The 26,824-nt window shown below is 54.1% G+C and overlaps 2 protein-coding genes across 3 annotated transcripts; one reads left to right on the top strand and one right to left on the bottom strand.

The window, feature by feature from the left end:
* The first annotated feature begins 284 nt into the window (after window positions 1-284).
* KMO (kynurenine 3-monooxygenase) lies at window positions 285-10,908 on the top strand. The gene is made up of 15 exons (XM_040603409.1): window positions 285-452; window positions 2,116-2,185; window positions 3,505-3,602; window positions 4,558-4,647; window positions 4,889-4,937; window positions 5,699-5,786; window positions 6,445-6,610; window positions 7,134-7,205; window positions 7,720-7,841; window positions 9,142-9,289; window positions 9,741-9,798; window positions 9,909-9,991; window positions 10,240-10,341; window positions 10,435-10,494; window positions 10,691-10,908. The coding sequence occupies exons 1-15, from the start codon at window positions 399-401 to the stop codon at window positions 10,856-10,858; spliced, it is 1,428 nt and encodes a 475-aa protein (XP_040459343.1). The 5' UTR covers window positions 285-398; the 3' UTR covers window positions 10,859-10,908.
* Window positions 10,909-12,254: 1,346 nt separating this feature from the next.
* ITGB2 (integrin subunit beta 2) lies at window positions 12,255-26,100 on the bottom strand. Of its 2 annotated transcripts, none has more exons than XM_040603407.1 (16): window positions 25,931-26,100; window positions 19,389-19,455; window positions 18,978-19,066; window positions 18,499-18,682; window positions 18,156-18,326; window positions 17,699-17,940; window positions 17,208-17,363; window positions 16,912-17,007; window positions 16,683-16,772; window positions 16,214-16,354; window positions 15,772-15,956; window positions 14,833-15,077; window positions 14,353-14,572; window positions 14,000-14,205; window positions 13,726-13,892; window positions 12,255-13,444 (listed from the first exon to the last, which is right to left on the bottom strand). In XM_040603407.1, the coding sequence occupies exons 2-16, from the start codon at window positions 19,450-19,452 to the stop codon at window positions 13,379-13,381; spliced, it is 2,322 nt and encodes a 773-aa protein (XP_040459341.1). In that variant the 5' UTR covers window positions 19,453-19,455; window positions 25,931-26,100; the 3' UTR covers window positions 12,255-13,378. The 2 variants fall into 2 exon arrangements, with proteins under 2 accessions (XP_040459341.1, XP_040459342.1); XM_040603408.1 differs by lacking the exon at window positions 25,931-26,100 and adding an exon at window positions 21,000-21,088.
* Window positions 26,101-26,824: the final 724 nt, after the last annotated feature.

Here is a 26,824-nt window from a genome sequence, read left to right as displayed (position 1 = left end):
GGAGTTACCCTGCATCACCCCACTGCTGCCTCTGCAGTCACAGCCCAGCAGATGCAAATTCTCCTCATGCTCTGTGCATGTCTCGTTAGGAGGTTCTTGAAGACTGCAGAATTGCTTTACAATTTTCAAAAGAGACCTTTTAATAAGGCCTGGATGAATAACACCACAGTCACATCCCTTCACCAAAGGCTCAGCGCGGCTGGCCACGTGGCCAGGCTGATTCACCTACAGTCTCTGTGCTGGGAGTTAAACTTTAATATGAACCAGGGGAGAAAAATGCACATGTCACTCATCAGTCCATATCCTTCCCTTCCCCTCCCGCTGGTGAGGGCAACACAGCAGGACAGGGAGCCGGGACACGGCAACAAGACCCTGCGACCTGTGCTGCTGCCCCGGTGATGGAGCCCAGTGACCCACGGGGGAAAAGAGTCGCCATTGTCGGTGGTGGTCTGGTAAGAAACTCAATTTAGCTGCTGTGTGATTGCATTTTCCGGGGAGCCAGAGCTGTGAAAGCATTGCTTTGATGTGGAGGGATTGTTTTTCTCTTAAAAGAGGCAGGGAACTACTGGAGGGGTCCAGCTGAGGGCTATGAAAATGATGAGGGGATGGAGCATCCCTCTTACAAGGGAAGGCTGAGAGAGCTGGGCCGGTTCAGCCTGGAGAAGAGGAGGCTGAGGGGGGACCTTATCGATGTCTACAGACACCTCAAGGGCGAGTGTCAGGAGGACGGGGCCAGGCTCTTTGCGGTGGTGCCCAACGGCAGGACAAGGGGCCATGGGCACAAACTGCAGCACAAGAAGTTCCATCTGAAGAACTTCACCTTGAGGGTGACAGAGCCCTGGCACAGGCTGCCCATAGAGGTTGTGGAGTCTCCTTCTCTGGAGACATTAAAGAGCCACCTGGATATGACTGTGCAACCAGCTCTAGGTGACCTGCTTTAGCAGGTGGGTGGACTAGATGATCTCCAGAGGTCCCTTCCAACCCTGGCCATTCTGTGGTTCTGAGAAATCATTCCTCCTTCAGACAACGAGGTGTTACAGAGGAGCTGGTTGAGTTCCCGCTGCGGGAAGCAGCAAGGCTCATTTGAGCAGCTAGGACTTTGTAGGAGGAGAGTGGCTCTTTCCCTCAAGAAAAAGCTTTGCTGCTGAGATGCTCCAGAGGTGAAATGTGTGTCTGTGGCTAACCTTGCCTTGAACACTGTGTGCAAAAAAATCCTGCCTCCAAGAGCATTTTTCTCAGAGGAAGGGGGTTGGGAGGTGGAGCTGTGGTGCCCAGGTTCACTAAATAACAAGTTCTCATTTGGGCTGCCAGATCCTCCCACCCCTTGGCTGCTTCTGGCTTTAACCGAGTCACTGATGTGAAATGCTTTGCGAGGACTGAGACTTGGTAAGTGCTAGGCTAAAAGGAAATCCCTTCCTCTGCCCAATTTTTTGGGGGATTTGTTTTCCTGCAGTACTGTTTGCAGGGTGGTCTGACTCTACAGGACAGCATGAAGCACTGCAGCACCTAAACCTCTTTAGAATTTTTGGCCATTAGTTTCTTGTTCCCCATGCTGCTGGAAAAGGGCGATGACATCAGAGTCTGTAGTTCTGACAGTGATTAACGATGGAAACTAAACAAGATAAAGACAGCCATCCATTTACATAACAACCAGGACGTAGGTGTGTTGTCCTTTTTAAGGTAACATCTTGCTTTTGCACAGGTCTAGCATCCCGTGCTGTGTTCCCAACGGAATGCTGCAGCCCCTGATTTCTATTGACGAAGATAAATACAGTCTGGAGGGGAGCAGGGAGCTTGCCTGTACCAGCTCCTGTTGCCTCTGGCTGGAGGGCCGTGCTGCAATCAATCCGTGCATGTAAACAAGCCCTGAACTTGGTACAAATTTATACAATGAGTTTTGATGGGTGACTTCTGTCTTGGAGGCTCTTCAGGCACATCAGGGGTACCAGAGGACTTGTATCCAGGAAGAAGTCCCCTAAGGTTCTTGAGCAAAGGATCTTCCAGTATATGCTGAGCTGTATCCCCTCACTGCTGCCTTCCCTTGATGCATCTCATAGTGATGTGTGATATAGCTACTAGTGAAACACCTCCCCATTACTGATCCTTCTCTTACAGGTGGGTGCATTAAATGCCTGTTTCTTCGCTAAACGAGGTTTCCAAGTTGACGTTTATGAAGCCAGACAAGGTAAGTTCAACCTGATCATTACTGCTTTATCAATATGTTTCTGTCCCTTTACTGATAACAGTCCTTGAAGAAGCTAAACAGGAACTGTGTGGGCTCACTGAAACTGCAGAAAGAAAATTAAATCTGAAAGCATGACACTTCAGGGATATTCTTTTCACTCTTCCCTTTAATTCCTGTGGTGGGGAGGAGCATTCATTTGAAATACGTTGTTTTGTGTGGAGGAAACCCACCCCTCAGCTACTAAAATTATGCCCTTTTTTATGTTCTTGGCTCAAACATGAATTCAAATGCTCACCTTCAAAACCTGGTCTCTGCATGAAGAATCATAGCACAGTGCTTTTGAACCAAGCAGGGTCAGAAGTTTGGCAGCAAAGGCTGTTGTTGATGCTGCAGCATCTCTGTCAGGGCTAAAAGCATCGACTCATAACCACTGCCACGGTGGTGAGGAGGGCTGGTGGCAAGAGGGGCAGAAGGAGAAATGAAGTGCTTTCAGGAAGGCTTCAGCACCACAGGGTATCACAACAGAGAAATGATGATTTGGAGCCCAGGTGTTGGCTGAAAGGCAGAGAAATTGTTTGCCTTCAGTGTCTATCAGCTGGCAGGTAAATGAAACCTGGGCAGAGATGGCAAGCCAGACAGCAGATGAGAATGACACCGTGGATGGTGAAACTCCACTTGAATGGGCATCAAAGGGAAGGAGAAACCCCATCTGACACATGGTCTCTGTGCTCGCTGCTCCCGCTGCAGCAGATGTTGGGGCAGTGGTCCTGCTGCTCGGCTCCCAGCTGCCCCTGTCCCCGCTGCTCTGCTCCTGGTTTTGGCCCATGGCTCCTGCTGAGATGCAACCCTGAAAGCTATTGGGATGAGGCTCTGCCACACGCATTGGCTGGACAACATGGGAAGCTTAAGTGAGGGCATTTGGAGGAGGAGCAGGCCAGAGATGAGACATTTCCATGTGAACAGTGACGGGTCTCAGCAGAAGCTGCCAGGGTGCTCTTTACTTAGAGGGGAAATGATGCTTAGTGATAACATGCCCTCCAGCACCATCAGGATCCAGCATTCCCATTGCAGCACTTGGCTGCAGCTGCTTCTTCCAGGCTAAAGGTGGCATGGAGGAAGCAGCCCTCCAAGATGCTCAGCTGCCCTCCCGACAGCTGAACGTGCCTTTTGATGCTTGCCTTCTCTGCATGCAGATCAGGGGGGTGGGGACTCCTCACTGCCCTGCCTGCTGTCACTGCAGGGATTTTGGGAGATGCTGCCTGCACCAGGCTGTGGTATCAGTATCGGTGTCTCCATAACCAACTCCTCTTTCCGTACAGATATCCGTGTGGCCAGCTTTACCCGTGGCAGAAGCATTAACTTAGCCCTGTCCCACAGAGGATGCCAAGCCCTCCGAGCCGTGGGGATGGAAGAGCAGGTACCCTGGCAGTGTCTGTCAGTGGTGGGGTCTCTGTGGTTAAAATGCTGTTGACTTCACCTGCTGATAGACAGGCTCCCTTCCAGTCCCCGAGCAGGCAGGTGCCACCGCAGAGGTAGCCCTGCTTTTGTAAGGGTGGAGGCAGACCTCTCCCACTGCACGCCTGCAGCCTGGCTCTCCACTGTTTGCTGGGACAGCTGCCAACAGGGATGTCCCCCAGTCTGGGGGCAGCTCCCTGACCCAGGCAGCTGGGATCTGCTCATGGTACAGCATGCTTCCCTGGGAGACCATCACTCAGACAACACCTTCCAGCATTTACCTTCCCGCCGTGCTCCCCTCCCTCCTAGAGGGTGAGAGCAAACGGGGCAGGAGCTGGTGAGCTCCCAAAAGAGCTGGAGTACCAGCAGGATGCAGTAAAGGGGGCTGGTTTCCCCAGTGACATGCCCGGACTTGTATTTTCCCCACAAAACCTTGAGCTTTGGGCTGACCCCTGAAATCCACGCACACAGACTTCTGCACGCTTGGCTCAGAACCCAGCGCTCCTCTGCATCACAACATCCAGCTGTTGGCAGTGGTGGCATCTCCTGGCCCCGGGGTCCCTGTGGAGGAGCCCAGGCTTCGACAGCTCATATTGTGGCACCAGCATGTAAACTGGCTGTTATCACCTGCCCCATCTAGCACCCTGGGACTTTTCATTTCGCTTCTATTAGAAAATAATTTCCCTCTGATTTTTACGAGAATGGCCTTGTAAGTAATCTCAGTAAAATGTAGTGACTTGGCATTGACAGCGCTGTAAAATTTTCCCCGGTAACTTGAACAACCTTGGTATGAGCAGGGAGCATCCCACTGTGCCCAGAGTGCAGTGCGCAGGGGGTTCGGTGCTTGGTAACTTGTGCCCTCCCCCCGGCATCTCAGTTTGGGCCAGAAGGCTGGGTTGTGTTCCCTTCCATTTCAGATTGTGACCAAAGGCATCCCCATGTGGGCAAGGAGGATACACACACCCTCAGGGAAGAAGTACTCCATCCCATATGGGAAGAAGAACCAGGTACTGGTCTCATGATGCCGCTGCAGAGATGCTTCGCGTGAGGGGTCTTGGGCAGCATGTGTATCTCTGTGTGATGGACAGCCTGGGGCTCATGCTCTTAGAAAGGATGCTGTGAGTGGGACGGGGTTACGTGACCCCTTGGTTTTGGTGGGGCAGTTTGGAGAGGGTGGTGTTTCCCACCTGGCTATGCAGACCATCCTTCAGCAATGCCTCCTGAACCCCGTGTTTGTTTGCCTTGCAGTACATCCTCTCTGTGGACAGAGCAAACTTAAACAGAGAGCTGCTAACAGGTAGGTTGCCAGATCTGTTTGCAAACGCTTTTACACCCCATTCACTGAGGATTTAAGGTTTGCCCCACGCGCAGGAGACTTTGGGCCACCCAGCTCTCTTTGCCCGTGAGTTCTGCATAACCTGGCTCTCAGAAAACGTGAACGTGAGTTGGCTGTGTTTCTGAGAAGACAATCGGTGCTGTTTCCCTGCTGCTTGTCTGATGCAAAAGAATATTCAGACAAGTCCTCCGAGGCCTCTCTGCGCATGCGGCTCTCCCACATCAGCCATCGAGTGGGAGCCACCTCCAATCCCCAGCTCCTGGCACCGGCATCTGCTCCCAAAACTCCACCAGCCAAAGCAGGAGATACCTCCTTACCCTTGCCACGGTCGGTCTGCAGCATTTTCCACAACCCCTGATTGTACAGACAGTCAGAAATTGGAGCACTGTGGCAAAGCATGTAATCAGGCCAGGCCAAATTTCCCATTGACTGCAGACACCTCACCCCATCCTGAAATACAATGCAGTGACAGTGGAAACAGGTCAGTGACTCATGTCAGCGAGGAGAAGAAAGAAAACTTTGCGGCATTCCTTGCACTTTTTAAATATTTGTCACCAGAGTTGACCGAGCACAGCCCTAGTGTGTCCTGCCTGCCAGCCGTCACTCAACACAACAATTTATTTGCTGTAATGCCAAAAGCCCCTGTAATTTAGGGATCCCTTGGAAATATTTTTGGGGTCACAGTACAAGCCTCTACATTTAGTTGTCTTTTCTTTTCACAGCTGCTGAGAAGTACTCCAACACTAAAGTGTACTTTGGACACAAGCTCCTGGGGTGCAATGCAGAGCTGGGGACATTAACCATAAAAAGGTAATCCCTGCGCAAGCTTGGGATCAAGTGCTGTGTTCTGTTAGTTTCTGCTTAATCATTCATAAAACCTCAAACAATTGAGCAATCTCGGTTTGAAACTAGTGTGTTATTACTGAGCGGGCAGAACTCCGTGTCAGCTTTGGAAAGGAGAAACAGGAAAACAGGGTTCATGGGGAGGCTGAAAATAAATTTAAGCAACTCACTACTCACCCCCCCAGCAGCAGCAGCAGCCTGGCTGTAGGTTAGGCATCGCTCGCTGACCTGTGCGGGGAATAAATGTGCCAGGCTCTGTTGTGCTGGTTTTCAGGGACAGATTGCTTATCAGGGAGGGCAGCTAACGACCTTGTTTCGTAGTTGTGTTAAGTTCTGGTCATGTCCCATGTCTGCCTGGGGATGCAGGCTCTAAGAAATACCTAAGAAAAATCCCTGTGCAGTGCCTGTTGCGTTCTTGGGTAGATCTGGCAGACTTGTGCTTTTCATAACCTACAGGATAATTATTCAACCTAACGCTAAGCGTCCCAGTCAGTGGAAGACAATATTCCCTCACCCTAGAAGATTAATAATGCTGGAGGCGACCCTGGCATTTTGCAAAAGGCAGATGTGCTGAGCTGGCCTGGAGTTACGGCAGGATTGGTCTAAGGGACTCTCTTGGTTTCAGAGCCGACCAGCAGCCCTTGGAAGTCACCTACGATCTCATTGTGGGATGTGATGGAGCCTTCTCAACAGTCAGAAAGCAGTTCATGAGGCAAGCACGCTTTAACTACAGTCATGAATACATTCCTCACGGCTATATGGAGCTGACCATCCCTCCCAAGGATGGAGATGTAAGTGTGCCTGTCCCAGGGTCTGCTCCCACCTTTGCAGGTGGGACACCTTGCTCTTCTCTCATGGTGGCTCTGCTACAGCAGCTCTAGAGAAACTAATTTCTCACCTGGGGTCAGTCAAGGGATTAAAGCTTTCCTAAGAGAAGGCAGGCATCTCTTCTTCTTCCAGTGGTGGATGCAATGTCTTGGAACCCGGCTAAAAAATCCTAGAGAGCCTGCCCCAGAGTGGTGGGGTTAACTCTAGCTCTGAGAGGTCCTGGGTATATGGGAACATTTCTGTGAGGACATCAGCCATTGCAAACCAGCAGATTTTTTGCCTGTCTTTCCTACCCTTTCCTCTTGCCCTTGTTTTGTTTCTACCTGAACCATCAGGGACCAGAAAGGGAGCCTGTGTGGTCATTGTGTCTTCTCATGGTATAAAGGATGGGGACTAGTGTGCTGGTGTGGAGGGGAACCAGTGGCTGGGCTGCGCAAGCTGAGCAGGTCAGGGCAGGGACACAAGGCAATTCTCCTTCTCTTTCAGTTTGCCATGGAACCAAACTACCTCCATATCTGGCCAAGAAACACCTTCATGATGATTGCACTGCCCAACATGGTGATAACCCATGGCCACACTCCCTTGGGGCATGGGATGGAGCTTGTGGGGATGAATTGGCTGCAGTGACAGGCACATGGCAGGGGCTGGGAGGGCCAACTAGGCGCCAGGAGGGACCCTCAGCCTGTGCCGGGTGTCCCACAGCCTGGGGAGTGCAGGACAGGACCCCCAGAACCAGTCCTGCCTCACAGCCCTGAGCAGATACCTGCACCACCTCTCTCTGCCCCCACGTCTGAGCCCAGCCGAACCCCCCCAAAACCAGCTGGATGTTATAAAGTAGACACGGGAGTACCAGGGCAGCATGCTATGCCCATGCTGGCAGATCACATGCTGCCTGTTTCTGCCTGCACCCAGCATGTGCAAGCCCACCACGGGGAACGGGATGGCCGGGCACTCATCCCTGCTGCAGGCGGGTTGCTGCAATTGATGGGTGACAGGCTGGGCACTGAGCTGCTGCTCCAGGTGCTCTCCATGGCCTCTGGGCCTCTTTCTGACCTTCCTCCCTGGCTGGCAGGACAAGTCTTTCACCTGCACGCTCTTCATGCCCTTTGAGGAATTTGAGAAGCTCACAACGGGCGAGCAAGTGCTGGATTTTTTCCAGACCTACTTCCCAGATGCCATCCCCCTCATCGGAGAGTAAGTGTTCCCATCTCCCTTTCTGGCTCATCAGCACAGTGCCACGAAGCTGGGCACGCATTCCCACCTAGCCTTGAGGTCCTGGTGACAGGTTTTAAACACTGTTGGGATGGGTCCCCACTGCCTGTCGGTCTACATTGCATCAGCACTGGGATAACAAGCTCAGCAGTGGGATGCAGACCCATCCCGCGGCAGGAGCGGCACTGAAGCACCGCTCTGCCCCTCGGGGGCACAGCGCAATCCCTGCCACAAAGAGCAGATCACCTCCCGCTGCTTTTGTAGTGCTCTTCAAGGCTTTGAACTCAAGGGATGGAATAGCTGTTCATAAGCGGGGGGGGGGGGGGGGGGGGGGGGGGGGGGGTTGGTGCTAGAGGTGGGTGAGCAAAGCGACTCTGCCAGAGCACAGGTAAGGGTTGCATGCCGAAACCAGCAGCATGCAGGTAGTCCCGCTGCTCAAGAGCTGGGTTGCGCAAACAGTGACATTTTAGCGAAGGACTGAGAAAATCTGGACTTGGCAAAAAAACCCAAATCGAAACCAAAACAACCCGCTGTGCTGACTAAGCAAAAGACTGACACTTATTGATTGTGTGGCTAAAACAAATATCAGGGCTGTGAGACACAAGAGCAGGCGGTCCCCAGCTCCCTGGGCAGCGGGCACCCTCTCCTGCTGGGCAGAAGGTGCAGCAGGACAGAGCCAGTGCATCCCGCTCCTCCCGGGGACCCTGGTGGCAGCGGGGACCGGGACCAGCCTTCCCAGGTCCTGATGGCTGTGGCTCTGTTCAGTGTGTCCTCGTTTTCCTGCAGAGGGGAGCCTTTCCAGATGGTGGGAGCTCCAGCCTATTAATGCTTCTGCTTTGCAACGTAGCTACCTATTATGGGCTTTTTTTGGTTGATACGAAGGGTCTCTGCTGTGTTAGGCAGTTTCCTCTTAAGGAGGCTGTATCGCAGGACTTCATATAAACATAGAAACTCCGATAGCCCCCGGTGTATCCTTCCTATGGTGACCGACATCCACCAGTGCTCGCTGTTAGAGGACTGAGCTGTTGATGACGCTCTTACAGTCAAGCTGCATGCAGAGCTTAAAACACACAGACAAAATATTTGCTCCCCAGGGGAAGTTAATGAAATAGGCCGGCTGACTTTCCACATTCTCCCGAGCACAAACTGCCTAGTGAATAGGCTCGGGTTTTGCATGCTGCCAGTACTCGTGGCCCCGGCTTCCTGAGCTTGGGTGGGGCGTGACTTGCTTTTCTGGTCTCTTGTGGTCCCACAAGTGAAGTATCTGTTGTTTTGCCTGAAGGCGAGAGCTGAAGCACGATTACTTTTTGCTGCCAGCCCAGGCCATGATATCTGTGAAGTGCTCTTCCTACCACCTCGCTTCCCGCTGCGTGCTGATGGGAGACGCCGCGCATGCCGTCGTGCCTTTCTACGGGCAGGGCATGAATGCAGTAAGTTCACGGCTGGCCCTGGGCCATCTCAGCTGGGTCCCCACTCTTTCCACCCAAAAATGCCTGGTTTTAGAGTGTAGCTCCATAGAGATCAGGGGCTGGCCTGTCCCCACAGTCTGATGTCCTCTGCCTTGGCAGGTGTTGAGCTCCCCTCAGGTACCCGGCTGCTTCACCAGGAACTGGCTGTCCTCTGGGCAGGAGAGGGGACAGGGTGGTGGGGTCATCTTCCCATGGGGCAGAGGACTGTGTGGGAGGGGGGTCTGGGAAAGGCAACCCTTGGATTTCTCTGCAAGACCCCTGGCAGAGTGGCCTGGGGTAACACTCCTGCCCTGAAGCTGTGGTCAGTGGGACCCTGCACACGTGAACAGCCACACTAGCTAGGCATCTGTGAGAGCACTTCTTGAGAACGCGTGGTTCCTTCTGCCTGTTGACCCTCTAATTTTCCTCCCAGGGCTTTGAGGATTGTCTGGTCTTTGATGAATTAATGGACCAATTCCACAACGACCTTGGTGAGTGAGATGGCTGGGAGGAGTGAGAGCGGAGGGGGATCCCTCTGCAGCTGAAGGCAGCTGGGTATACCCTGCTGGGGTACCCGTGAGCTGCCGCTTTCTTCTCCCAGGTGCCTGCCTCCCCGAGTTCTCCAGGCTGAGGGTGCCAGATGACCACGCGATCTCAGATTTAGCCATGTACAACTACATAGAGGTAGGTGAGCTGCACACAGGCGTGTGGTCCTGTGGGCTGTGCAACGCGATGGCACTCTGCTGAGATGCATGCAGCGGGCAAGGTCTCTGGCAAGACTCTGGTAGGGCTCTCACCGTGGCAGACTTTAGCCAAATTGCTCCTTGGGAATATCACTGGGGCTGGGGAGGCTCTGATCCCTGTGGTGAGCCCCAGGAGAGGCAGTGGGAGAGCTGGCATCCTGCAAAGGGGTGACTGTTGCTCTTTCACAGATGCGTGAGCATGTGAATTCAACATGGTTCATTTTTCGGAAGCATGTAGACAATTTCCTCCACACCCTTATGCCTTCCACCATCGTCCCGCTGTACACCATGGTAAGGCCAGCACCTCGGTCCCCACTGCCTGAGCCACCGTGAGCTCCTCCTGGCTGGCTTTGAGGTGGTGATGTGCTCCTGCAACCCTCCCAGGTGACCTTCACCAGAATTCGCTACCATGAGGCACTTCAGCGCTGGAAATGGCAGAAAAAGGTTGGTCAGTGGTGGTGCCCATCCTCCCCGTGCCATGAGCTTTGTGAGCATCCCGTGTGCCAGCGCTGCTCAGCTGCTGGGTGGCGGCTTTGGTGGGGGATGTTGTTAGGTGGGTGCAGGTGTGAAGACTTCACTTGGTGCTGCAGGGTAGAAGCAAACCTCTGACGATGCCGGGGGTTTCTCTTTGCACTTGCAGATAATTAATCGAGGGCTCTTTGTCATGGCCGTGGCAGGACTGGGTGGCACCTACCTGCTCATAAAGCGGCTGGCACGGGACTTGGACTTCTGTGTGGAAAACTTGTGGGGCTGGTCCCATTATCTGCAGAATATTGGACGTTTTCCCTTTGGCATGCAAGAGGCTTAAATGTAAGGGGACAATCTGGCTGTAATAAAAGTGAAGGCATGGGCTGTTGACTCAGCTGGATGACATTGTTTCTCTTGGGATGTGGGCTGGCAGCTCCTGCAGCCCTTCTGCCTCCTTGCCCCTCGGGAGCGTGGTGGTGGTCCCTCTCCCTGGGCTAGAGGAGCCCATCGGGGCACAGAGAGCCTCTGCAGGGGCTCAGGCATGTCTGTCTCATCCCAGCAGCCTTGTCTCGAGTGATGTGGTGTGTCATGGGCTGGGTGCGGGTTTTGTGTGCAGTAACGGGGGGAGTGTGTACCCTCCCAGCCAGCAGGACGGTCACTTGAGCTGGTTGGGGTGTCCCAGCTGCTACTGCTGACTTCTGCTCTTACGAAAAGCAAGTCAACATCTTGACTTGAAATCGGCCAGCTTCCTCCTCACCCCAAGTCAAAGAAAATACAGTTCAGTTACTCTTGGTGGAAATGAAACCGCTTTAAGAAAGGATGCCCTGGGGCGGTGCTTGAAGCCTGGAGAATGGGCCATTCCACACCTGGCTAAGAAATACTTCTGACTTTTGCAAGCGGGTCTCCACAGAGGGACCACCAAGCCTTTGGGCTAAAGCAAGACCAAGTGCCTGAAGGACCCTCCTAGCTCACTGTTTTCCCTCTGGGCTCTTGCACGTGTCCTAGCATATACTTCTGTCTAATGCAACTACTGACCATATTTCTTTTTGAAGAACTCTGGATCCCTCATCAGTTTTCTCTGATTGTCCTCTGAAGCATGTATGTGGTTGTCCTTGTACTGCACGTGCTACACCAGCAGTAAGACCTGGAGCTGCTGACAGGGGAGATACTTGAAGATGAAGAGACTAACAACGACCCCTGCCTGGGTCCCTGGTGGTGGGCATTGCATCCAAGACCCACAGCCCTTAACGGGTGCCGGTGGTGTCCTTGTGCAGCTGGCCAGGGAATGCACAGGACCTACACTGAGTTGGGGGTCCTTGAGCCAAAAAATAGCTGCAGGCTAGGATAGTACTGGAGGGAGCATTAGACACACTTTCCTTCTTCTTAGCTTGCCCTAGACCCTCACAGTCACTCTTGAAAAACAGCAAAATGGCCCAGATTAACCCCTGACCTGACACGGTGCAGCCACTGTTCTGTAAGGTTTATCTGCCAGCAGATGGGCAGGGACAAGAACTGGTTTGCATCATTTTGTGAGTAATTTTTGGCTTGCAGAGGAGCACTTTTCAGGATGTAAATGGCAAATTAGTGTAGAAGACCGTTTGTTTCTCTGGCCAGCATTTTTCCTAGGCACTGTACCTGTGGGAGATGCTGGCAGCAATGCCAGGATCTTGCTGTAATTTCTCCAACGAACACTTCAGCTGCTGCTCTTGCACCTGATTCTAAGTAGGACAGATGTATTTACTTTATATATTAATTTTTATTGATGCTAAACCTGTTCAGAGAGCAAATGAAGGTTGACATAATACAGCTATTTGCAAATTATTCCCAAACTTAAAGCTAATATGGAATTGTACCGCTATTTCACGGCAATGACTCCACAGTGTAAGAGCAATTAGCTGCTGTGCACGGTTTGGAAAAGTGCTGAGCCGGAGATGCTCCAGTATTGCCAGGCCTTTTGCATACCTGGCCCTTGGCATGTCTGATGTGCTCGCAGAGCAGGAAAAAGCTCTCACTCTGGGGGTGGTGGAAGGAGCTGTGGCCCAGCTCTGAGCAGCAGGCAGTTTCACGTGCTTGGTGCCGACATCTCAGAGTCCAAACAATTGCTCCTTTGGCTCCTTGTCATGCAGAAGGCTCAAGGTAGAGGTAAGCAAGCTTGCAGTAGCCCAAGAAGAACCTTGCCTGAGGTAGGTCTGAAAGGGCAGTGACACCAGGAATCAGCTGATGGCTTGGGAAAAAAGATTCAGTGCCTGTTCCTCAGCTGCTCTTTATCTTCGGGTACAAGTGCTCACTGCAACCTCCAGAGCAGACCACCAGCCTGCAGGGCCCTCCACATCCAACTTGGCAGCGAGTGCTTGAGAAACTAGTGCAAACATAGTGGTGGAAACCAGTGCAGCAGGGAAGGCATTGAGCAGCCTGGGAGCAGATCCTGCTAGAGCAGGAGGGAAATGGCAGCTTTGAAATCCCCGCTCCAAATGAAAACTGGAAGCACCCTGTGCACTCAGCTGTTTTTGGGGCTTGGTGTCCGAGCCTCCTGCCAGAAGGCAAAGTTAGCACCAGGAGCTGAGATGGTCAGCAACCGGTACAGGAGCTGTTGGGTGTGCCCTGCTCTGCAGTCCCATCCGTGGTGAAGCTGTGTCTGTCCCCTTCTCCCAGCTCCGCTAACCCAACCGTCGAGCACTGTGCCAGGAGTCAGGCGTGGTGCAGCCCCTAAGCCAGCACCCGATGTGCTGGTGGCCTCTTGGAAGAAGGGGAAAAAACCAACAGGGTAAAGGAGAGGAGGTGGGAGCCTTAGTTTGGGATTTCTGTAGCTTGGCATTTCCTTGTTTGGTGGCAGGTCCTAGCGCTGCCAGGTGTCACTGCTTCATTGCCCATTAAACCTGGGGTTCATGACCGTGGTGGTGGCACTCTTGAAGAGGGGGTTATCAGCCTGGAGGGAGAGAGGTGAGAGGCCCACATTGTGGTGCTGTATCGGGTTTTCAGCAGTTACCCACCTCACCCCTCCCAGCGTCAGCAGCGCAGACAGCGTTGGCAGAAAAGCCCACAGGCTGCTTCAGCCCCCTGCAAAACCCAGCCAGGCTGTGAAAGCAGCTGGAGGGGACAGCTCAGCCTGCCACGGCTGCCTCTGGAGAGGCTGTCCCCTCCAGGTGTCCCCACCACATGTACATGAGCATCCTGGCACGCTCCAGTGCCATGGACGGGCTCTCTTACATCGTTCCACTTGGCCTTGGACTTCTCCTTCTCAAACCGGCGGTATTCCCGGCGGTCAAACAGCTCTGTCAGGAGCTTCCAGATCAGCAGGAGCAGCAGGCCGATGAGGGCCACGCCGGCGACGGTGCCGCCCACGATCAGCGCAATGTTGGGAGGCTCTGGGCACTCTGTGGGGCAGGCAGAGAGATGTGTCCGGCTGCGGCCCCCGGCGAGGCTGCCGTGGCAGAGCTGGCAGCCTGCCTGCAGCGGGGCAAGAGGAGCAGGGCTGGGGTACCTTTTTCAGGATTGACAGTAACAGTGTATATCTCGTCACCATCCTCCTGGAACATGTGGAAGGAGATCCAGCAGTTCTGAGAGTCCTTCTCCCTGCACTGCCTGCTCACCTCCGTCAACTCCTCGGTGACATGGATGTTGGGGCAGGCCTGGGAGCAGTTCTTCTCGAAGGGGCCACTCTGGAAGGCCTTGCACTCCACGCAGGAGCTGCAAAACAGGCAGACACAGCTCACCTCTGCAGGGGCAGAGGTCCTCTCGCCTGGCTTTGGCCACAGGCAGGGCTCGCCTGCACCCGCCCGGTAGGTGGAGGGCATCCCCGCAGCCCCCCGTGCCATCTCCGTGCGCATCACTCACACATATCTGCCGCAGGGTGAGGGGCAGACGGGGCATTCCTGGCAGAAGGGGGGCTGGTATCCCTCCTGGCACTGGCAGCGGTTGCAGTGGCAGGTCCCGCGGTGGCTGCACTCGTTGCGGCGGATGTTCAGGCATCCCTCTGTTGATTTCTTGCACTGGCAGGCGCTGCCCTGGTACTCGGCCATGCACTTGCACACCCCACAGTCGCATAACCCGCGTTCTGTGGGGAAACATCTTTCAGATCAGGATCCTACAGACAGCCAGGTCATCACCCTCTGCCCACGCTTGGAAAACACCCCCCACCCCACGCTCCCCGTGCCACCCTCCATGGGATGACCAAGGATGTCCTGCAGGCTGGTGCGGTGGGGCCCAGCACCCTCAAACCCACCCACGTTTTGGGTTTTGCCAGGGAAAGGCAGCATCTCCCTGGGGATTTAACCTTTCGAAACCATGCCCCAGTGGAGACCCCATCATGCAGACCTCTGCCGCCGCACGGGGCACCATTGTAGAACTCGCAGTTCACGTTGTTGCACTCGCAGAAGGTGCCATAGATATGCTTGTTGGGCGTGTCGCTGGTGTGGCAGATGCACTGCCCACACACGCAGTCCCCCAGCCCCGAGCAGATGACTGAGCTGTTGTCCTTCCGACAGCTGCTCTCCAGCTCCTTGCTGCTCTTGCCTTTGGTGTCACACTCGCAGTTCTTCCCCGTGTATCCCGAATTGCAGCTGCAGTCGGAGAGAAGCGAGCCCAGGTCAGCAGCCGCTAGAAGTGCTGTGGGGCACGCGAACAGCCCAGACCTCCGCCAAAGTGGAGCAGATGTGGGACAGCCTCACCGAAACCCAACCACAACGTGTTGGTGCTAACTCCATGCTGCAGAAGGGTGACCGACTGGGAGGAAACCTGAGAAATGCTGGTTTTTCCCCCGTCGTATTTACAACACCAAACGGTTGCCCGGAAATTATTGTTACACTTATGATTTTCAAACCCTTGCCAAGGAGATCAGAATATTTCCTGAGGAAACCCAGTGTTTTCCTTTTCCTGTCACCGAGGGTCCATGAAGCAATAACTGCACTTTAAGACCTGTGTGAACTGCAGACCAGAAAGTGGGGGTTTGAGAGATTTCTGCAGAAAACTGTCTGCTCAGTAGGTGGGTTGGTGGATGGGTGCGTGGGTGGATGGATGGGTGCATAGTTGCATAGATGGGTGGGTGGATGCCCTTAGGAAAGCAGCAGAGGCTCCACCAACACAAGAGAATGCTAATTGTGTCCCCTGCCTCCACAGACATAATCCACCTCTCTGAATAAGAAAATTGGTGCAAAGCTGCAGAGTCAAGCCCTCGGTTTAGCCTGAGGGCCCTCTCACAGCAGCTCCCCAGCTCTGGCTGTGTTTGAAGTAGTGTTTTGGGCAGACAGCACGTACCTGCAGATCCCACAGACGACGCTGCCTTTCCCACTGCAGGCAGTCGGGTCAGGCTGCTCGTTGCAGTTGCAGTCGCAGTTGCTGTCCAGGTGGACGGTGAGGGTGTCTGTGAAGCCCAGAGGCCGGATGGTGAAGGACTGTCTTTTGATGCATTTCTTGGCTGTGACCTTCACTTTGAAGACAATCTAGAAAGTGCAGTGAAAAAAAGAAGGGCCAGATGCCATCAGGTTAACTTCAGCAATTGGAAGGTGGCCCCAGGCTGAGCGCGCACACATCCAGCACAATGGAGGATTCCCCCATCCCGCAGCATTTTTGCATGCTCTTGGCATGAAATCCATGCAAATAGAAAGCCTGGAACAACTGTCTGGGTTCCTGCCGTTAAACAGGATGGGCAGCAGGAACCTTACGAGCTGTGGGGTGTTGCCGGTATGGGGGAACGAACCTCATCATTGATCTTGACATTGTCGCACTGCCCTCTTTCTTCATCCAAGGTGACCTTGTCCTTACTACATAAGGAGTCATATTTGACCTCCAGGACATCTGGCAGGGTGGAGTGGTCCAGGATGATCCGCGAGGAGAGGTTCTGTAGGGAAATGGTGGAGAAAGCACCATCAGTCCAAGAGGAGACCAAAGCAAGGGGGTGTGGGGTTGCAGGTCAGGGCTTCCCTCCAGCCCAGGGGATAGGGGCAGGGAGCACCCCTGGCTGGGGTCTCAGCTGCATGGGGTGCTTCTGGAAAGGCAGGAGATGGCAATGAAGAGGTGGGAACCTCTTGCTTGTTGTGGGCAGAGGGACTCAGCATGTCCTGTACTCAAAGCCCTGGTCCCAACTGCTCTCTGACAGCAAGGATGGAAACCTTTCCCTGCTCCGAGCCCTGCCAGACAGGCAGAACACAGCCTCCTCCAGCACTTACATTGTAGGCCACCTGGATGAGTTCAATGATGTTGCTGGAGTCCTCATTCAGCTCTCCCACCGCCGACTTTGGGATCATCTCGCTGAGTTTCTGCCAACGGAGAGCAAAGAGGTGAGCGGTATCCCCTGTGTGACGGCAGAGCAGGGGGCAGTGGCATGGGACATGCAGAGATGTTTCTGTCCTCCTGGGGAGGGACAGGAGGCACCTAGACCATCTGAAGTCTCCTTACCTTGTAAACATCCAGCACCTTACTGGTGACAGCAAAAATGGGCTGAATGTTGTTTTCGGCAAGTTTCTGGACCAGCTGGCCAACAGACGGGTAGTCCTAGGTGGGAGAGGGATGCCGCACTCAGCACGATCTCCCCCTCCAGCAGAAGGGTGACAGTTTGTGTTTCATGGCCCAAATTATGGCAATTATGGTGACACTGTGGTCTCAGCCACAGCCTTTTTATGTGACTTTTTTTTTTCTGCCTGGGGGAGCAAGACTGAAGGTGTAGAGTTGCTGAGCAGCCTCTGGGTACTTACAAACTCATTGCTCTTCTTGTACATGTTGTCCTCCAAGTGGCACTGGCCATCATTGGGGGTCAGGATGGCCCCAAGTTTGCCATCACCAGCGAAGTGGAAGCCATCATCAGTAGCATACACCAGCAAGCGGGTCACGTTGCGCCAGCCGATCAAGTCCTGCAAGTGGCACGGACACCTGGCTGGTCTGGGGGGACAGTGCCAGCGAGCATGGTACGGCCTTTGCCAAAGTCTTGTGTCAGCCACAGCGTGGGGCAGGGGGCGTGGGGGAGAGCAGGGTCAGGAGGCTCTGGAGTAAGATGCTCTCTCATATCCACCCCCCCCCCCCCCCCCCGAGTAACCTGCCCTGCTGCTGAATCAGGACTTACCCACGATGGGCTTCCAGAGCCCACCTGGAGAGCTGACCCTCCTCCTGAGGGACAGTCTGTGAGCGCAGGTCACAGCCCTCATGCCTGCACATAGCTGCCGGCAGCGGGACAGATGCAGGGACTCACCCCGCACACTGCTGCCTGCATCATGGCGTCCAGCCCCCCCTCCGGGGCATCCAGGTTCCCCGAGATGAACTGCTTCCCCACTTCGCTCTCAAACTGCTTGGCATTGTCGGTCAGCGAGAGGATGTGTTTGAAGGCGAAGGGAGGCTGGCATTTCTCGTCCTTGTTGGGGCAGGGGTTCTGCAGCTTCTCGGGGTGCGTGTTCACGAAGGGCAGCACTGTCTTGTCCACAAAGGAGCCAAACCCTAGGGCATCCAAGATCGCAGTGTCAGGGGCAAGAACCAGCAAGCATGCCCATAGCACATGGCATGGACAATCTGCTGCCCCCATGTGCTCACATCCCCTGCCCTGGCACACTCTCCAGTCTGGCAGAGGACTCTGCCTGTGTCCCACTCCAGCCCCGTGGCTCTTCCCAGCAGCAAACAGCTGTGCTGGGGTCCCATGCCGGAGGCAGGCTCACCTATGCGGCGAGAAGGGGTGGTGCTCTCCAATGCCCTGAGCAGCTCCCCTCCCAGCTTCTTCACCTTTTCCAGGTCATCCAACATGGAGTAGGAGAGGTCCATGAGGTAGTAGAGATCAATGGGGTACCCCGTGGCGCGGCGAAACTTCACCTCAAATATAGCAGGCTGGCCTGCGGGACAGGGATGTCAGAACCAGCTTCATACCTTACCCCATAGCCCACCCCCAGCTGGGATCCTCCTCTTTTTCTAAAGAAAATGGGAAGGAAGGTGGGCTGTGACATGCTGCTGCGTCCCAGCTGAGCCTGCGGGTGAGAGGAACCGGGAACGCCAGGCAGACTGTACCTATCCTCAGTTTCAGGTGCACCTCCTGGGGAGTCAGCTGTATGTCGTTGCTCAAGGGACTGTCCTGTGTTCTTGTAATAACGTTGGCTGGAAACTCTATCTTGTCGGGTGGGCATCCCTTCTGCTGCAGCTGCTCGACGGTGTCACAGCGGATGGAGTCTGGCTCACCGGCTTTGGTGAAACTCTGCGTGTTGCAACACCAGCAGGGAAAATATCAGAGGAGTAGGATGTGAATGAGCTCATTACAAGATGACCCAGGTCCCAAACCAGATCTCTAGGGTATTGATGGAGAAAGGAAGGTTGAAGGGTGCTGTCTGACAGTTCCTTCCTGGCCCCATCCACCATGTAGGACATGAAACCCTCCCCAGATACAGTCTCCCCCCTCCACCGCAGGCAGAGCCGGGTGGGCAGGGTGACCATCCTGCTGCTTGTTAGCCGGCTGCTGGGGACTGACAGCACCAGAGGCTGCATGGACCTACCGGCTCCTTGCACCAGGCACAGCCAGGACCAGACTGGATGCAGTCCTTGCACGTCCCCACCTTGATCTTGGGGCACTCCATGGCAAAGGCTGAAATGGAGAGAAGACAGAGTTGGTATGGGAGGTGCTCGGGGGAGGTCGGTGTGCAGCAACAGCAGCCACGGGGTGCTCTGACACCCCGAGCCAACCCTGCCTATAAAACCCAGGCTGGGGACTCTGGCAGGGTCCTTCACCTGCCTTGCTGCCCCTCAGCTGGGCTGCCTTGAGTTAGCTCCAGCTCCTGGGAAATGCAGGATCTAGCCCTTGCACACCTCTCAATGCCACATTCCCCCTACTGCTGGGCAGCATCTGTGTTCCCCCCCTATTTCACAGCCCACGTAAGGTGCTGGGAGGAAGGGCACGTCTGGCTCACCTGTCACCACCAGCAGCAGCACGCAGGTCACCACCGGTAGCCGGAGGCAGCAGTCACGCAACATTTTCTGTAAGACAAAAAGCATCCCTGTGACCACCTGAAGCACGGCAGCCACAGGCAAGGTAAGCCCTTGAACCCTGTAGAAAGTGGCCGCAGAGGGCAGCGGCCCCAGGGGGACGTGCCCTTCCTGCAGCCATCCCACTGTGGGCAGAGCCTGAGAGGTGACGCTATGGCAGCCGGGGGACTCGGGCAGCCAGGGCCAGGGCAGGGCACCCCGGGTGCGTGGGCTGACTCAGGGTGGGTGCTTGTGTGCTCTTACAAAAATAAGTTGGTTTCCAATAAATATAGCTTTTGGCCTACAGACGGAAGTCAGCAGAGCGGGAACTTGCACTGTACTGCTCTGCGGTCAGCTGAACTGCTGCGAAGCTTGATGCAGTATTTATCCAGACCCTTCAACCTATATGATTGTATCTACGAAACACTGGAAAATCTCAACAACTGCACTTAGTTTTTACTAGATGTGAGTTTTTTCAGCTTCTGCATTGAGCTATATTCGAATGGAACTGGAATAAAAATTAACAGAAAAACGTTTCTATTGATTAACTAGCATGGTGTGCTAGATACATGGCAAAAAAGTCTATTACTACTTGGTTTACATTTAACCGATTCATCAAGGAAGTGAAATATTTCATGTAGAGAATTAATCTAAGATTTCCTGCTGAGGGATCCCAACAAGCAAGGGTATGCCACATCCCAACACAGGTGACCGACACCCTAGGACAGCCGCAGTCCTGTCACCAAGGGGAGCGCAGAGGCTGGCTCGCACCGCGTGGTAGGGCCAGCCTGCTGGTGTGGCAACCGCCAGGCTGGCTCTTGCACAATGCGCAGGGTGGGGAAGAAGGAGGGGGTGGTGGATTCAGGGGAGGGGGGCCAGGACGTGATGCTATGGGTGGGGGCTGTGAGCCCAGGGCTGGGGAGGTGGCTGTGTATTTCTTACCAGCCTGCAGGGGAGGACTCCCAGCACCCCAAACCCCACAGGCGCTTGCTATCCTCAGTTACACCAGCGTTTCAGAGCATGATGGAGACCCCTGTCCTTCACAAGCACGTTCTCCCAGTGCTTGTTCTAGTGGCTCACACTACTCGCCTCTTGCCCCAAAGCACATCTCCTGATCCCAGAAATTTATGCTACCCGTAAAGTTGGCTAAATCACTCTCCGGGAGTAATCTTTCAGTGTTCTTCCTGTGGTGTCAATGAGATCATGGTCATTAACACCATCATTTCTCGTAACGCCTTGCCCCCGGTACAGCCCTGGAGGAAAAGGCACCATACTAGCGGCCTTGCAACATGGATACACATGGGGAAGTGAGAAAAGAGGAATCTGTAAGAAGAAAAAGGAATAAGAAAGCTCGAAGCAACAACAAACATTGCCCTTTTTAGCAGTATTAGACACAACAGCTGAAAAAAAGGTCATCGGTTTTGAAACAGCTCTGACGCTGCCCTGAGCAAGCAACCAGCCACTCCCTGGGTCCTGCCACCTTCACCAAGCACCATCACCCCCTCCTGTGAACCTGCCAGGTTAACAGCTCAGAGTGAAATAGAAACATGGGAAACCTTCAAAGGGCACTGCGGCCAGGTTGGTATGCAGGGCTGTTTAGATCCCCTTCTGAGACGTCAGGATGTCCTTTCTCGGCTCACCAATGTCTGCAAGATACCAGACAAGCAAAGGATGACAGTGGTCAGCCTTGAAAGAAGGTATGGTCTCCTCTCGAGGCCACAAAAAAGGTCTAGGTATGTTGACAGGTGTCATTTCAGTGACATTAGCACAGCGAGGTTTGGTGCCCAGCTGTCATTCCGAGTCGGGGATGTGGCAGGACAGCTAAGGCTGGTTGCCACCAGTGATTTGGGCAGGGGCCACCTGGGTGTGAAGGTCTGCAGCCTTGGGCTGCAAGCTGCACAGGCAACAGGAGGCACATCTGCAGTTACTCAAACCCTCATGGTGACGTGGCCCAAGAGCACACTCTGCTGTGTCTGGCCCACAACCATCCTGTTGTGGGTGGACAGAGCCCTTTTTCACAAAGACATCCTCTGCACGTCTCCCTCTACCATCACAGTCCGCTTTGGTTAGTTCTTAGTCGTCACAGCTGCAACAACCCTGCCTGCATGAGACACGCTTGCCATGCTTAGCTGGCCCAACACATTTTTGCCACCTCCAAATTGTGCTAGCATTGTTTGAGCTTGCATACAACAGGTAGAAACTCTTAAAGTTAATAAAGAAATAAATAAATCTTAACAGTAAAAGCCCTTATCAAGGCAGAGTGGACACCAGATCCCTGCTGGACACTCCTGGGATCACCTTTCTGGGAAATGACTCTCATTTCGTCCGTGGTGCCCTGTGCCCAGGATGCATCTGGTGACCAGTGCCAGGACCTGAGAGGTCCTCCAAGATCAGCATCGCACTCCGAGGCACAGCTGGCTCCAGCATGACCACATTTGCTGCACTCTCAGCTGTACTTATGCTCTTCATTTGTTATTGATCACTGCTTGCATCTGCTTTGCCACCCATGTCTAGTTAATTAGTAGTGCCCCAGGGATGCTGAAAATAGTCTGAGCTCATATTTCTGCAAAACCCTCCAAAAAAAACGGGGTCAGGGAAACAGGATTTTGTCCAGCAAGAGTTTCTGCTGCTGGCAGGAGAGAAGAGCCCCTCCCGCCCTTCGTTTCATGGAGCTGACTGACACCCTAAATGTGCATAATTAGGCTCCAGCTCTTCTACAAGCTAGAAGTTCCCACACAAACTCATAGGCTGGATGAGCTCCTGCCATCCCACCTGCCCAATGTTTCCAAGTGTTTAATTCCAGCTGCCATGCCAAGGTGTGGGGCAGCAACGGGGTGGACCAAGGCTCTAAAAGCTTCTCATCCTGGCTGCAGGTTAGAGGTTCGTGCTTACAGGCGCATCTCATAAAATAAAGCAAGTTTTCAATTAAAACTAAGTTTTAAAAACTCCCAAAACCCGGAACTAAAGTGGGAACCTTGGCAGACCTCCAGCTCTGGCTGCTATTGAGTTATGTAGTGCAGGGTCCATTTCATGGGCTGGGTTTGGATGTCTCTCTGATCCCCAAAGTTGTTTCTTTCCCATGTTGCAAGCATGTAAGGCACACCCTTACACTAGGGGAGAGAGCAGAAGCAAGCTCACCATTTCTTGTCTTCTGCTGTGGAGGGAAATTTTTCACTGCTGTGTGAGTGGATGAGTGTATACATGATGTAGGGTGACTTCCCAAGAGAACAAACGGGGCTTCTGCTTTTGGCTGACTCCTTACAGCTTTCGGAGGAGGGGACAGCAGGTTTTCAATCTGACTCTCAGCATTAGCAGGGCCCAGACATGAGCCTCAGCAGCGTTTTCTCCAACCGCCTTGACGATCCCTTCCGCTCAGTCCCACACTTGCACTGCCACCACCAGTCCTGGATGCTGTTTTCCTGAGTGTGTTCTGCCTGGGATGTTGGGGTGTCTTTTTCCTCTTTTCCATAAATTAAGGTATGCAGAGAGATGCATGCAGTCCATCCTCCTGCCCGGGTGTGAAGGAGCATAAGTGCAGAGCTTTACAACCACCTCCATCCTGGGGTGGGGAGCGAGGTGCTGAGAGCGAGCGCCCTGGCTAGGGACAGGGTGTGCTGCCAATGGGCTCTGCTCCCTGGCCAGGGCTGCACGGTGGCATCACGGGGAGAAGGCTGCGCCCCAGGAGTGGGGTCCCCCTGGGCCCTGAGCACTGATCTCCTCACCACATGCCTTGGGTGGCTCGGAACCAGGGCTTTTCTTCACCAGGAGCCCTTTGCAGAAGCCACCAGGGCACTCCATCCATGGAGCAACTCTCGCCTGCTGTATGCTGTATCCTTGGCATGGCTCTGGCAGGGCAAGATGCTCCTGAAGGGTCTGCGAGCCAGGAAAGGTGAAGGCAGCCTCGGGGAAGGTGCACGAGGGAACGGCTGAGTGCTGTCCCACATGTGGGCAGGGAGCAGAGCTGGGGCATGCCAGTTCCTCAGGGTGCTGGGGATGTCAGTGGGATGGACAGGCTGCTGTGCAGCATGGAGGAGTGAGTTGCGATTTATAAATAGGGCAGAAGGGGAAGTATTGATGCTAGCAGAGGTCTCGTTGCTATAAATAAGATGAGTGTTCAACAGCACAGCCTGTTAGCCTCAACTGCCCTTACAGTGCTTTGCTAAACATCTGTTTTCCTGCAAAATGGGACGACATGCTCTGGTGCCCAGCATCCCGGGAGGACTCCTGGGGCATCTGCACCATCCATCTGTAATGGTGAGGTGCCACTAGTGTCAATGCCTCCACCTTGGTGCCCCTGGGTGCTTCCTCCACGCTCCCAAGCATCCCCGGTGCTGCGTCACCATCACGCTGTGACAGAGACACCGGGTATCACACCCAGCAGTGCTGCTCCTTCCCCCCCAGCTCCGGGCTGCCCCAGCCCCCATGCTCGGGTGGTAAATGAGAGGAGCAGGGTACAGCAAGGACGGGAGTCTGGATGTCCCTTGGCTTGTGGCCATTTCTTCCATTGTTTGGTTGTGCAATGCAAGTAGCTCCCATCAAGGCACACAGCCATATGCAGGGCTTTCTGCTGGCTAAAACGCCCTCTGTGCAGAGTATCACACTCAGGATATATGTATACACACTCAGTCTATATGTATTTATATATATATATAAAAATAACAGAAAAATATAAAAAATATATAAATATATATAATTACTTTAATAGATACAAAAGGAATATATATTTTTCCTATGTTCTATTATAGGAAATAAGTATATATTTAATATATATTTCCTTCCAGAAGCCTCCAGTGCCTGCAGAGGACAGGTGTGTGGGATGAGCATTCCCCCATGCGCACCAAGCCCCTGCTCTGTGGCACCCATTTGGCTCTGAGCGCCAAAGTCCCTGGGCACCTGTGGGACCCTCACCCTGTCCCGGGAGGGTGGGGGTTTGTGCTGTTGGGTCTCCCTGGGTGAGAGCCCTATTTGAGTAGCAAGGGGCAGCCCTGCCAGCTGCCCTGCCCTGGGTAGTCTGGGGGTTTTAAGAGCAGAGAAGCCATTTCTTATGTCTCACCTCCAGTGGGCATCACCCCTTGGCCGATCCCAGCAGGGATGCTGTGGTGGCTGCTGGGTTGGCAGAGATGCAGGACAGAGTCCCTGGCCTGAGCAGAGACCTGCCCACAGCCTGTCCCCTGAAGCTGGCAGAGCTCCTGCTTCGTGGGAGCAAAGGAGGAACCCCTTCTCACCACCATCCCCGTGGCAACTCAACTACGTCTTTCTCTGAGAAAATAAATCACCCTGCACTGTGCTCTCCAGCACGCTGAGATCTGTTGCGATTGAAACAGGACCGAGATGAGGACAGAAAAAGCGCAAAACCACCGTGTGAAGCAGGATGTGACAGCCATAACAGCAAAATGCACCATTTACAGCCTTCCCACACCTTGCAGAAGCCACATACAGGCATCCACGCCGGCCGCAGAGCATGACGCCTCTGCAAGTGTTCATGTGTTTGCTTTTCACCTGCCTGGGCGGCATGGAGCCGGGGCTGTGGCATTCGAAAAAGCATTGGAAACAGAAACCTGGCTGCTTTCCCTGTCACTTGGGGTATGCCCTGCATTTTGCCTGCATCCAAAAGCCACAGAGACTTTGGGAAGGGCCTCCTTTACCTGGGGTTAGCTTGCCCGCAGCCACTGCTGCCTTGCCTGCCACTGCCAGGCGTTTTCAATGGTCATCAGCAGAGTATTTGATGTGTACAGCACACAGATAGATAGATGAGAACAGCGAGGCTCTCACTCCCTCTCCCAGCTCTTTTCCTAGGCCCACAGGGTGCTGAGACCTCCAGGGAGGTCCCTGTGCCAGCATGCTGGCAGTGGCACCCCACTAAGCCCCCCCTTGGCAGCCATCCCCCCAGTCTCTCGCCATGCCACCACGCCAGCTCCCCCTTCCCCTCCGCACCATCACATCCTGCAGCCGGCGGTGGGTGCTTGTCAGGATCCCATGAGGAAGAGGGGAGTCCCAGGAGGAGAGCCGGCACAGCCCCCCTGCCCCGGCGCTTGCCTGGTGCTGCCGGCGGGCACCCAGACATGGCTGCGCTCCCAGCGCCATGAGCCAGGGTGCAGGGGGAGCACACTGCACCCTCTCTGCTCTGCCCTCCAGGCCTGCAGGGTGGCGACAAAAGGTATTTTGGGGGGGTCTGACACCCTCCCCCTGATAACCACGTGCGGTTCCAAGCTTAATCCTAACTCCTAAAGCAAAGCCATTACAGACCAGGCAAGCTGCCCCTACAAAGGCTGCGTAGGCTGACAGCCGCGGTGTGCTGCATGTGGCAAGGACACTGCGCCAAGCTGCCTGAAACCTGTCTAAAGACTTGAGCAGCCAGAGCTTAGATCAGGAATTATAAAACAAATTCACTGGAAACACCAGAGTTACAAAACCACCTTGTCGCCCGGGCTGCTTCCCCCTTAGAAAGGAGGAACAGAAGCAAAGAAAATGGAGATGCTGTACTTGCCTCGCATCAAGCCCTCTCTTCCGTCCCGTGCTGGGGCTGGGACGAGGGTGGTCTCAGCTTCTCAGGCTTGGCTGGGAAAAGCAGCTGGGCATCCGGAGCCTTGCGATGCACCCCAATCCTTCCTTCCTACTTCTGTCGTACAGTCGGCTGGGGCAGAAAGAAGGAAGTTGGAGCGGTGACCGTGTGAGGGCGTTCCCCACCCAACCCAATCAGCCCCACTCAGCCTGGCCAAAGCCCTGCCGAAGCATCCCACCCTGCAGGGCTGGGGCTCATCTCCCCCCTGGGCCACACCGTGGGGTCTGCAACCCTCCCGCTGCACCTGTGGTAGGGACTCTATCCAAAACTCGCCCTTTTTGCCCCACTTTTAACCTTTCACAGAACTGCCAGGGCCTGGATCAGTCCCCCAGTGAGCAAATTAAGCTGGCAGGGGGGGAAACTGGTTCCTTTGGGAGTTATGGGTAGCCCCTGGGTGCGGAGAAGGGGAGCTGGCTCCCCCCAGGCTCTGTGTTGGGCTCGCTGCTGGGGTAGGGAGGCCTCCTCGCTTGGCAGAGGATGCCAGCACCATTCTCACTATGGCACAGCTGTGTGGTTTGTTTTTTGAAGCAGCCTTCAAATTTTGTTGTGCAGACTGCAATAACCCCTCCTACCCGCAAACAGTATTTCCCTGAGCAGAGAGGAGCCAGCTCCTGGCAAATATCTCTTAATCTCCTCAGGGCATTAAAGTAAAAAATAGAAGTAATTTAGAAAATATACAGGATTGTAGCTTTTTAAAAAAGATAATTAATGTGAAGTTTTTGTTAATTGCTTTATAGGTTCCCCTTCCAGCTAGCTAATGTTGAGTGACCATAATACATTAAAAGACATCAATGTAGTTCACCTGCTGCTGTCTCACGC

This window comes from Falco naumanni, chromosome 8 (assembly GCF_017639655.2).
Source record: "Falco naumanni isolate bFalNau1 chromosome 8, bFalNau1.pat, whole genome shotgun sequence".
Classification (NCBI taxonomy): Eukaryota; Metazoa; Chordata; class Aves; order Falconiformes; family Falconidae; genus Falco; species Falco naumanni.
This window is presented reverse-complemented; position numbering and strand designations above follow the sequence as displayed.